The sequence below is a fragment of the Rosa rugosa genome, chromosome 1 (genome assembly GCF_958449725.1).
Source record: "Rosa rugosa chromosome 1, drRosRugo1.1, whole genome shotgun sequence".
NCBI lineage: Eukaryota > Viridiplantae > Streptophyta > Magnoliopsida > Rosales > Rosaceae > Rosa > Rosa rugosa.
In genome coordinates this window covers 3,563,712-3,576,284 of record NC_084820.1, presented here as the reverse complement: position 1 = coordinate 3,576,284, position 12,573 = coordinate 3,563,712, and the positions used below count along the sequence as shown (strand labels likewise).

Genomic DNA, 12,573 nt, shown 5'->3' with positions numbered 1-12,573 from the left:
TATTGCCCCCCCAATAGAAGCCTATTGCCTCCCAATAGGACTTTCAATTGCCAGAATGGGAACTAATCTCCCTAAATTTAGACAAATAAAACTTTGATTACAGAAAAAAAAAACAAGGAGATTACATCAATTCAAAATGTCTATTGCCCCCCAATAGCCGTCTATTGCCCCCCAATAGAATTTTCGATAGCCAGAATAAAAACTAATCTTTGTAAAATTAGATACATAAAATTTTGATTAAGCAAAAAAACGAGTAGATTACATCAATTCAAATGTCTATTGCTCCCCAATAGACGTATATTGCCCCCCAATAGACGTATATTAATAGACGTCTATTGGGGAGCAATATACGTCTATTTTTCCTGTTTTCTTTCCTTTCGGGCCTTCTGTTGCAAAACAGAAGTAGCACCATTTTGATTTGCCCCCCAATACAACTTTTTTTTCTTTTTTTTTTTCCTTTCCTTCTCGGATTTCTTCCCACAGTTTACAAAAAAAAGAAAAAATGATTTGGGCACCCAAGACCAAAGCACCCTCAGGCGACAAACCTGCCGGCGTCGGACTTTGTGGGCTACTGCTCGATGAGAACATCGTCGGCGACTCTGACGGAGCTTAAGACGAAGGAATGCTCGAGGAAGTTCTCTGCCACAACTTGCGTCGAGCACCGGAGATCGAGCACTAGAGGATACGCGCCGTTGATGATGTCAGTCGATTCGAGGCTGCGCCGATTCGAGACTGAGTTTGACCGGTGATGTAGCTCGATTTCAACCGGAGTCTGAGTCAACTGCTCCTGTTAATGTCAGACTAGCTGGTGGCTGGAGGGCAAGGACCCAAGGGGATGGAAACCTTCTTCTCCGGTGAGGTCGTTTTGGACCGCCGAGGAGGTCGATCTCGACTCGCCTTCTTCGTCAACGAAATTTGAAGATCCATTTCGAACTTCTGCTGGGACTTCTGCACGATCTCACTGTTGTCTTTGTTTCGGACGACCGGCGACCCCGCTGATAGGAGCATAATTATGCGATATTGATAACGTTAATCTCTATGCTTTCTTTGTTAGTTTAGTGTATTTTCTCGTTATTTACGTTGTTTACTTATTTTATAGGTATTTTGAGCAAAGAAGGAGAAAAGAAGTAAAAGAGGGACTGAAAGGCAAAATCGGCAAATCTGCCTGTGCAGATCAGTCAACTTCGACAGACCACTGAGACCAGCTCAGAACGATTCAGAGGATGATATTTATATTGTCGGAAAGCCTTGGATGTCTAGTTTCCAGATATTTTTACGGCTCTTCAATATCATTTTTCTAGAAGAAGTTATGGCCGATTTAGTACAAGAAGGTCATACTGCTCGCGAATCTGAGGTTGGACGGGAATTTATGTTTCGAAGCCCAAATCACACTGAGAAGCCCAAGGACGATTTTGTACTTCATATTCCGACTTATGATGGATAAACGGCACAATATTAATGGTTGGAATAAGTCATCAAGTTCAAGAGCCAATAGGAAAACTCTACCTAAGCACGTGAACCCTAATTCTTTTAGGTTTTGGATTTCCTACACAACAAGAAAGATGAAGGCAACCTCTAAGCATATAAAAGGGGATCAATCTGCAGCAGCTCTTCTCTTCTCTTCTCTCTTCCTCCTCTTCCTTGTTTTGTTTTCTTCTATGTTTAACTAGTTTTTATTAGTTAGGGGTTGTTGAAGCCCCAAATCATGATTGTAAACTTATTATGACTTTCAATTAGTTTTGTTTATTTATTGGATGAGAACCTAATTTCTATCTTCACATTGATGATTCCTTTACATGTTTTCTTTGGTGCGCAACTTAGATTGCATGTTTAGGGTTCTATTTCTAAGAATAATCATTGCCTGTGCCTTGCTTCGAGGGTTCCGTTGAGAGTTCTAGAGTAGTAAATTGTCTATAAGGCAAGTGATTAGGTTCCTAGGTTAATTGAGACGCGTCGTACTCAAGATGCCTTGTGATGTCTCGTTTTTCTATTGCGTAATGATTTCTTTATGTTAAATCTAGAGTTGCGTCAACCTAGGTTGCACTTTAGAAAATAGGTTAGGTGTAAAGCGTCTCTCACCTAGCATACAAGTAAGGAAAAACAATAGGTTAATTCAGGCGTTGGGTTAACCTGAGCATCTTCATCCATAGATAGATGTAATTAGGTTGAACATGATTAGTTTACTTGATTGATTGGTGGTGGATGCAATTCCTCTAACTTGTTTTATCTTTGATTTTCATAACCCTGAATCAAGTCTTTTTATTTTCGGAGTCATTTAGTGTTTCGTTTTTATTTAATTAGTTCGTCAACCAAAACACCTTCAAAAATTATCAAACTTTGTCAGTAGTTAGTTTAACATGTTTAGAGTCTGTCTGTAAATTTTCGTGACATTTAGAGTAGTTTAGAGTCGTCTTCCAGTCAGATCTTTCTAACTGAACAGTTTAGGATTTATTTTGTATTGAGTCTTTAGATTAGTGATTAGTGGTCTATTCTTGCGGGAACGATCCCTACTTACCTATACTATTTTCGACATTCTTGTAGGGTTAAGTTATAGGAATTTTTGTGCATCTATTTAGGTGGATAGAAATAGCCTATCACCCGCCGACGGGGATGTGGCCAGATCGTGAGAGAGAGAGAGAGAGAGAGAGAGAGAGAGAGAGAGAGAGAGAGAGTGTGTGTGTGTGTGTGTGTGATCGAGAGATGAGAGAGAGTGGCATTGATGTAGTTATTTAATTAGGTTGAGGGTAGACTGATCATTATACTCTAATTTGGGTTAGTGAGAATAAAAATCTGTTGTTGGGGTAAGTGGGACAACTTTAGTTCATTTTGGGGCTTTTGGTCAAGGACCCTTTTATTTTCACACCAAACTTTTTCCTTCCTTAATCATGATTTTTAAGCAATTCTATAAATGACAAAACTCAAAAATATTGAACTATTTTTTATGATTTTTCCAGTTCGCCAACTTTAAAAAAGAGAAATTTTAAATACACATCCCTAATCACTTAATACACATCCCTATTATTTTATATTTCAAATTAGATTTTGTAGGTAGGTTAAATGACAAAAACAGACATTTATGCATTCTAAAAGAAAAAAAATTGTCATATTTTCCTTATATTATTCTATTTAAATATTTATGTATAAATAGTTAGATAAACACAAAAAATTTCTATACACACAATTTAATACAAGAATAAAGTTAGAAACTATCTAATTTAATTTTTCTTTAAATAAATTGTAATTAAATGAGGTTAGAAACCATAATATTTAGAATTTCAAAATCAATGACATTAAATATTTTTAAAACATATCACTTTACTCCCATTTTTTAGTTAATTTCCTTTTTTGTTCTAAGAGTTATGATTAATCAATTTATTTTCTAATATAAAACATCACATGTGAAAAAACTTTGTAACTGTTAATTTGTTTGATCCCTCTAATGATAACTTTTTAGTTCCACTACTGTGGAGAAAGTAAGAAACTACTGATATAGTTTTGGTTGAATGTTCAACTCATAATTTTATACTTGATTAACATGGTGTTTGGTGGATGTGAGCTCAAATAACACAAAACCTATTTATATGCATCTATTTAAAGGGAACAATAATAAATCTTTATGAATTTCTCAATAACAAACACAAGTAATCAATATTGTCATTTAAAAAATTCAAAAGTACTTAAAAGCACGAGAATTGAGAAACATGGTGAACCCTAGCCTCTCCCTAACAACGTTCTCTCCTGCGCTGCTCCTAGTGCTGCTCCTATGCGGCGACGAAATCGACGGCTCCGGCAACTCAATTGGTGGACCTCTCGGTCTGCCCCTACCTCTTGACTCAAATCATGGTATTGTAGATCCTGCAATGGTTAGACCGCCCCCTTGGGCTGGGTCCTTTCCATCTCATCCTCTCCGGACACGGCGGGATTTCGTCGCTTCTTCCACACCTTGGTGGTGGCCAGATCTTAATCAGAGTCCAGGGAGACTGCACCGGTATCCCTGGGATAGTGGTGCCATTCAGTCACAGGATTTTGAAGGGTTTGATTCGAAGATTAGCGTCACAGACGGTGGCGTTGTGCTATTGGTACGGGATGACACAATCGCGGGTGTCACGATGCTGAGCATGGCGGCGACGATAGTGGTCAGCGATGGGTTTATGCGGGCTCGGGTGCGTGGCGGGAACTGGGTGTCCAAATCATTTTGGGCTCAAATCCGAGCTCTGCTCTCGGTGACTCTGGTGAGGAAGGCGGCGAGGTTGCCTTGGATTTTCTCCTGGCTGGGTTCCCGGTCGACGTCAATCCTGATGACGGCTAGCTCGGGGTGGCTCCTAGGGTTTGTCGTTGGTGGACTTTTTGGGCTGCTGGCCGGGCCTTGTGCATTGACGATGGATGTTGGACTTGGATCACATGGGTCCAAAATGACTAGTGGGTTTCTATACCCCTGTTTTAGCTAGTTTTTGTTTAATTAGCCTATTACTATGCAGTACTAGTTCATAGTTGAATAGGTTTGCTTGGAATAAGTGAGCAAGACATGTCGAATGAGTAGACCTATCCTATGTACCACCGTGTTACCTTCACAACTCTCTGTCTGTCTATAGATGGCAGCGGGAGGGTATGTAATGGCTGCTTTGGCCTGACCTTTTATTAATGAAAATCTCTATGATGATGTTTATTCAAAAAAAAAAAAATCAATATTGTCATTTACAAAACGTCAATATAATAGAATATACTAATCGTATTAAATAGTAATCCTAATATAGTAAAAAAGTAGGATATTTCATGATTTTTTAGATTAAGGATATTTTGGGTACTTTGGGTTGTGTATTTAGTAAAATATTAGAATGAGAAATTAAATGGGTGGTGTATTAAGTAATTAGGGGTGTGTATTTAACATTTTAAATAAAAAATTTAAAAAATCATAAAAAAATAAAAAAAATTAACATTTTACCAACTGTCACTTAAAAACATGTCCTAGAAATCATAAAAACGTTAGTTATGAAATAAGTTCCAAGAAAATTTGTTGCTGAAAAACCTAAGCGTCACCTACTGTGCCGCCGCCAAGCATACTGCAACAATCGCTGTCCGACCATGCTCCAGGGCAATATCCTAGTATGGAACTGTCGTGGAATAGTAAACTTTGAATCGCAAAGAGCTTTGATTGATATCGTACAAGCCCGTAAACCAAGCATAATCTTTTTGGCAGAAACCCTAGCTCACAAGGACCACATCAATGCCCTAACTCGAAAGCTTGGCTTTAAAGACAACATCTGCTACCCACAAGCAAGGGAGTCGCAGGGCGTTGCCTTAATCTGGAACGATGATACACACGCCAAACTCAGATCTAGATCACCAAATCACATTGATGTCACTATTGGCAAGGTAGACGACACACTCAAATGGCGTTTTACAGGTATCTATGGAGTAGTTGCAAGAGGTGGGAGACACAGAACGTGGTCTCTTATCCGATCACTTGCTTCTGAACAATGCTCTCTGCCATGGCTTGTTGCAGGAGATTTCAATGAAATTATGTCGAACCATGACAAGTCTGGAGGTAGACCAAGAGCAGCAGCTCCTATGGCCATGTTTAGAGGAACGATGGCGGACTGTGATCTCCTTGATATGGGCTTTGTGGGAAGTCGTTTTACCTGGAGCAATAAGTTTACAAAGGAGAGGCTTGACCATGGTTTCCAAACACCTCAATGGAGGGCTCTTTTCCCCTACAGTAGGGTTATTACTCTAAACCCTAGTGAGTAAGACCATAACCCTCTTCTTATTATCGTTAGTTCGACGAAGCTCCAATGGAGGAAAACACCAAAGCTCTTTCGTTTTGAGGAGTGTTGGCATGAGCATCAGTCCTGTGGAAACATAATTAAACAGTCATGGAGCAGACCCTCAACTGGAGACGCATTAATGCAGGTCGTACGAAAGTTAACAGATACAGGCAATCAGTTGATGCAGTGGCACAAGACTGTGTTTGACAATCAAAAAAGCGGAACTCCGAATTATTCAAGAAAAACTAAATGATCTCATGCGTTTTCCCTACTCCTCAGCGCAATACGAAGAGCAGAGGGTCTTACATGTGCAGCACAGTCAATTATTAGCTCAACAAGAAAAATATTGGAGGCAAAGATCTAGGGCTATTTGGCTTAAGGATGGGGACAGAAACTCGGCATACTTTCACCGTTGGGCTAGTGATCGTCGGAGTAAGAATTTGATCCGGGGCCTCAAGGATGAACACAACCAGTGGCAGACTGAACCCAAAGAAATTCAGAGACTTTTGCTTTCGTACTTCTCACAAGTCTTTTTGACTGAGGGATGTGATGTGGAAGCAATTGCGCAAGTAGTAGAGGCAACACCTGTTAAAGTAACGTCAGAGATGAATGAGAATCTCTTGCAGCCCTACACGGAAGAGGAAATCAAAATTGCGCTCTTTCAAATGCATCCCTCGAAAAGCCCAGGACCAGATGGTATGTCTCCCTTTTTCTTTCAAAAATATTGGAACATTGTTGGACAGGATGTGTGCCTGGCAGTTCGTAGCTTTCTTGAGGCAGAAGAATCATATGATAATATCAACTTTACCTACTTGTGTTTAATCCCAAAAACAAAAGCCCCTTAGGAAGCGGCACAGTTCAGGCCAATAGCTCTTAGCAATGTCATTTGTCGTATTGCGTCAAAGGCAGTGGCTAATAGACTCAAACTTTGGCTTCCTAATATTATTTCTCCCCATCAAAGTGCTTATGTTCCAGGACGTATCATCTCAGACAACACTTTGGTCGCGAATGAAGCGGCACATTTCATGCACAAATTGCGACATCAAGACTCTGGCTTCTTCTCGCTAAAGTTAGATATTAGTAAGGCTTATGATCGCCTTGAGTGGCCATACCTCCAAGCAATTCTGACTAAACTGGGTTTTCACCCACGTTGGATAAATATGGTGATGAAAAATGTCATGTCTGTGACCTACTCTATCCTGCAACAGGGAGAACCAACTCCTCCTATTTCACCTTCCAGAGGGATTCGCCAAGGAGACCCATTGTCCCCATACTTATTCATTCTTTGTGCCGAGGGTCTCTCTGCGCTTATTACTCATGCAGTTCAGTCCAACCTTGTCACTGGTCTCACCATGTGCCCCCAAGCTCCCACACTTCATCATTTATTTTTTGCTGATGATAGCCTACTATTTGGTACGGCCACCATAATGGAATGTGCTGCATTTAAACACATTCTCTGGATATATGAAAAGGCCTTTGGACAAAGAGTAAATTTTCAAAAGAGTAGCGTGGTGTTTAGCCGGAATGTCAACATGGAGCTCCAACATGACCTAGCTAGCCTCTATCCTAGGGGTTCAAAGAGTAGATGAACATGACAAATACCTTGGCCTGCCATTGAGGGTTGGTAAATCTAAAACTGCAAAGTTTGCCTACACCAAGGAGAAATTGTCGAAAAAATTGATCAGTTGGAAGGCTAAAATTCTTAGCTGCACTGGAAAGGAGATTCTCATCAAGGCAGTAGCTCAAACAATGCCTCTATATGCCATGAACTGTTACTTGCTACCTAAGGCTCTTTGTGATGACATCCACCAACTGTGTGCATCTTTCTTCTGGGGAGACACTGATGAGAAGAAAAGAATTCATTGGAGAAGTTGGGAGAAGCTATGCCTTACTAAACATGAGGGAGGTATGGGTTTCAAAAATCTTTATGCGTATAATATTGCTATGCTTGCTAAACAGGGCTGGAGAATTCTTTCAAACCCGGATTCTCTCATTGCCAAACTCTACAAAGCAAGATATTTTCCCCATTGCTCTTTTTGGGACGTTTTGGGACGCCGACATTGGAGACGCACCCTCCTTCTCTTGGAGAAGTATTTTACAAGGAAGGAAAGTACTACAAGCAGGAGTCCAATGGAAGATTGGGGATGGTACTCAGGTAGATATATGGCAATATAAATGGCTGCCATTATCTATACAAAGTCCCATAACTAGACCATCCAACACTAACTTCCGGAAAGTGGCAGATCTCATTGATACATCAACCAGGCAATGGAAATCTGATGTTATTTATGGTTTATTTCCCCATTTTATTGCAGAGAAAATTCTTTGCATTCTTCTTGGTAGAAACCCTAGCTCAGACAGGCTAGTATGGAGTCCGGAAAAAAAGGGCTACTACTCGGTAAAAAGTGCCTATTGGATTGCTCGAATGGAGGTCATGCAGAATGTTCTAGTATCTTCTTCGTCTGGAGACCCCTATAAAGAGCTGTGGCGCACCATCTGGAAAGCTAAAGTTCCGGGCAAAGTTAGTATCTGTGTGTGGAGAGCATGCAATAATCTGCTTGCTACAAGAGACAGACTACTAACCAAAGGTTACAATGGGGAGCTACATTGTCTCTTGTGTCCACATAGTATGGAAGACACCTCTCACTTATTCTGCAAATGTCGATCCCTTGGCATCGACGATCCTCTCTGCTCCACCTTTTAACCTACAGTCGGAACTGTCTTTAGCGGCCAGCTTCAAAGATTGGATGCTAGACAGGGCCCTTACGTTGAGTGGTGAGGTTTTTGAGAAACTTATGATGATCTTGTGGGCTATTTGGAAAAACAGGAATAACTTCTTGTGGAATGGTACACAACAAACTGCTCAAGATATCCTTTTAAGCAGCTTTGCTTGGTTACATGAATTTCAGAAAGCGCAGGTCCCAGCTACACAGAAAGTGGCACAACGAAGACAGTTTTGGAACCCACCTGCGTCTGGAATCCTTAAATTGAATGTGGATGCCTCACACCTACCGAACCAAACTCGAGGGGGAGTTGGGGGTGTTTTGCGCAATAGCACTGGCCAGGTTATAGCAGCATTTGCTGGCCCCATCCCTCATGCCGCCTCCCCAAAGCAGAGTGAACTATATGCCATAAGAGCTGGCCTTGATCTGGTGAACACTCTAAGGAAGCAAGCTGTTATTATCGAAAGTGATTGTACTGAGGCAATTACAGAAGTTTCGTGTGTAGATCATAGTCTCCTTGGCAACGAAGGGCTAATTGATGATATCAAACATGCTATGGCTTCGATCTGTCAAGTGCAGCTGTGTCATACCCCTCGATCATGCAACCTAGTTGGCCATAGACTAGCGGGAATAGGCTTCGAAGCCACCCACCATGTGGTGTGGTTACAGGCACGGATGTAGGGGTGGGCTGAGGTGTGCTGCAGCACACCCCAACATTTTGGTGGGAAAAAAATTGTTATATATATGTATGATTAAGATATGTTGTAGCCTACAAATAACAAGTAGACAACTAGACAAAAAAAACTTTTCTCCTCTTTCTCTCCTCTTTTTCAGTTTTATGTCTCCTCCTCTCACTACCCGATTTTGCATTTCTCATACTCAACTCTCACTTCTCTAATTCTCTTTACACATCATTATTATAGGGGTCGGCTCTCTTATTTCATGCACTCATTCTCATTCTCATTCTCTCAACCTTGCGAAGGTATTACACGTTAACTTCTCTTCTATAATGAAATTTTTGACGAAATTAGAATGTAATTTATGTTAGAATTTGAGTATTTATCGATTTCTTGATGTAAGTAATTAAATCTATTGATCCCTAAAAATTTAGCCCACCTCAAATTTAATTCCTGGTTCCGTGCCTGTGTGGTTAGATCATACCCCTGAATGTATTCGAGATGTTATGGCCCATGACTGTAATCACCTCCCTTGAGGACTTTTTCAAATAATAGTACGTTCCTTGATTCAAAAAAAAAATAAAAAATGTCCTAGAAATCATGATCTATTATTGGTGAGATTATGTCACTAGAGAATATTAATAAAAATAGGTGTTGACAAGGTTTGATATGCATGGCTTACCATGAGTGCCAAACCATTTCAAGACCATTTTTTATGTAAAATTTTCCTATCATAATTTCATCATAGTTTATGCATGTTTTTAGAATATGTTCCAAGCGACCGTACTTCAAAATATTAAATTTTTAAAAAAATTTAAATTTTTTTAATGATTTTTCCAGTTTAATGGTCAAAAATAAAAAATTCGATATTTTTGCAAACCATCACTTTGTTATAGATTCAAAAAATCATAATTTACTAATGATGAGATTTTAGCATGAGAGAATCTCAATAAAAATGAGTGTTAACAATGTCATGACATTCCACAAATGCTAGCATGACACCTCCAAAGTGATATCAATAGTTTTATTTCTTAAAACTAGCAGGGTCCATTCCCACAAATGCTAGCATGACACCTCCAAAGTGATATCAATAGTTTTATTTCTTAAAACTAGCAGGGTCCATTCACTATGGTGGTGTCGTACAACTACCGCATTTTCTGTTTTTTTTTTTTTTTAATTCTTTTATTTTCTACTTTACAATTTACAATATTATCCCTATTATATTTCATGGGTTTTTAATACATAAAGGTTAAATTGGTAAAAAAACTGGCAAGCTCTCTTCTCTTAATAATAGTATAGATTTTCCCTAAACATTAATTTGTTATATAATTTTGGTGAATAACCTTTTGACGGTGTATTAATTCGGAGTGGTGGCCTTGTGGAGAGTTTCATAATCTACAAGTCATCTCCTTTGTCTTTCTTTTCATCATGGGAATCATTCCGTTTCAGAGAAAACGTTAAAGTATGAACCGATTGAGGATGGTTCCTACTTCGTACAGTGTACCAAATCGAGTAATGAAGTAGAAATTGACAGGCATGTAGAGCATAAAATTAAAGGCCATAACTAGGTGCCACTTGCTCTATGTGAACATCGCAAGTTCCTAGCTTCCTCGATCCCCACCATTCTTATACGCTTTCTCTAAAGAGGAAATAACCCATGTAGATAAAGATCTAAATCGAAAGAAGGCCGGTGACCGGCCGGTAAAAGAACTCGTTTTCCAGTTTCACAAGACACCGGCCTCATTAATTTCAGGCACCGACTTTCATGGTGTAACTCTATAACAAGAAAAAATCTGTGCATTCAGAGTTACCTAAAATTAGCTAGTACCAAGGTAACGAATTGAAGCCGAGCAAGGGCTACTAATAACTACCCAATTAGCAAAGCAGTTATAAATAAGAACCAACATATTAATTAGCTGCAAGCCTGCAACATTGTTACTGATCATCATTGTAGCTAAATCCTGAGATTAAAGTCATGAGTTCAACTACTACCCGAAACCTCTCCCATATCGTCCCACTCGACTTCAACTCCATCCACACATTACCCGACTCCCACACTTGGGACTCCTCCACGGACCACCACCCCTTCACAGAACTCGTACCCATCATAGACTTACTCAACCCGAATGCCGCCTCGCTCATACAGCTTGCCTCTGAGCAATGGGGTGTCTTCCAAGTCACCAACCACGGCATTCCAATGAACTTAATCCAAGAAGCGGAGCTACAAGCCCGTGGATTGTTTGAGCTGTCTAGGGACCAAAAACTCCAGGCACTTCGATCACCGGTACCGGAGAGCTTAACCGGTTACGGGCGAGCCCGCATTTCCGCCAACTTCTCAAAGCTGATGTGGTCGGAGAGTTTCACGATGATCGGGTCTCCGCTTGAACATGCGGCTCAGCTCTGGCCAGATGACCACTCGGTCCAAACCTACTTCTGGTACGTATTCGCAGCTTGAAATGCATGACCTGCCTGTCAAGTTAAATCATGCTTTTGACTATTGACTATATATCGACTATTACTATGTGTGTATGACCATTTTGACCCTGAAGATGCCCTACTCATGCAGTAATGTAATGGAAGAGTACCAAAAGAAGATGAAGGGCCTATGTGTAAAATTGATAAGGCTGATGCTTGGATCATTGGGCTTGGACCATGAAGATGTTAAATGGCTGAACCGGCCCAAAAAGAGTGGCAGAAATTTTCCACAGGTCTTGCAACTGAACTCGTATCCGGTTTGTCCGGACCCGACCCGAGCCATGGGGTTGGCTCCTCACACAGACTCCTCAATTTTCACAGTGCTAAACCAAAGCAACGTAAGTGGCCTGCAAGTCTTTGAGGATGGGATTGGTTGGGTGCCGGTTCACCCGATCCCCGGTGCACTTGTAGTCAATGTAGGTGATTTGATGCACATACTATCCAACGGCCGGTTCAAGGCTGCAGTGCATCGTGCGGTTGTCAATGAGCTATATCACCGCATCTCCATCGCCTACTTCTACAGCCCACCGTACGACGTGAAGATATCACCGCCGATGAAGTTGATCGACCAAGATCATCCTCCCCTATATCGACCGGTAACTTGGAAGGAATACCTTGGTATCAAAGGAACACATTTCAACAGGGCACTTGATCTAATCAGGAATGACACGGACCAAGCACCATACATGCATGAATAGAAAGCCTACTTTGGCTATCTCCAATAGAAGGTTCAAAGTCCTTAATTTAGACCATGGTTGAGCAAAACCCATCTCCAATCATGGATTGGGTCTATTACAAAAAAGCTCTATGGAGGTCTAAAGTCAATTTCTTGGTCTAAATATAGACCACCAAAGGTCAAGCTTCATGTTGCATAATTGCATAATTGATCCAAAGCTTTCCCAACCCGCCAACAGTTCCTTTTTTTTTCTTTTT

General features: G+C 40.5%; 1 protein-coding gene across 1 annotated transcript; it reads left to right on the top strand.

Moving 5' to 3' along the window:
• The first annotated feature begins 11,120 nt into the window (after positions 1-11,120).
• LOC133728790 (gibberellin 3-beta-dioxygenase 3) lies at positions 11,121-12,512 on the top strand. The gene is made up of 2 exons (XM_062156504.1): positions 11,121-11,601; positions 11,732-12,512. The coding sequence occupies exons 1-2, from the start codon at positions 11,141-11,143 to the stop codon at positions 12,336-12,338; spliced, it is 1,068 nt and encodes a 355-aa protein (XP_062012488.1). The 5' UTR covers positions 11,121-11,140; the 3' UTR covers positions 12,339-12,512.
• The last annotated feature ends 61 nt before the right edge of the window (positions 12,513-12,573 follow it).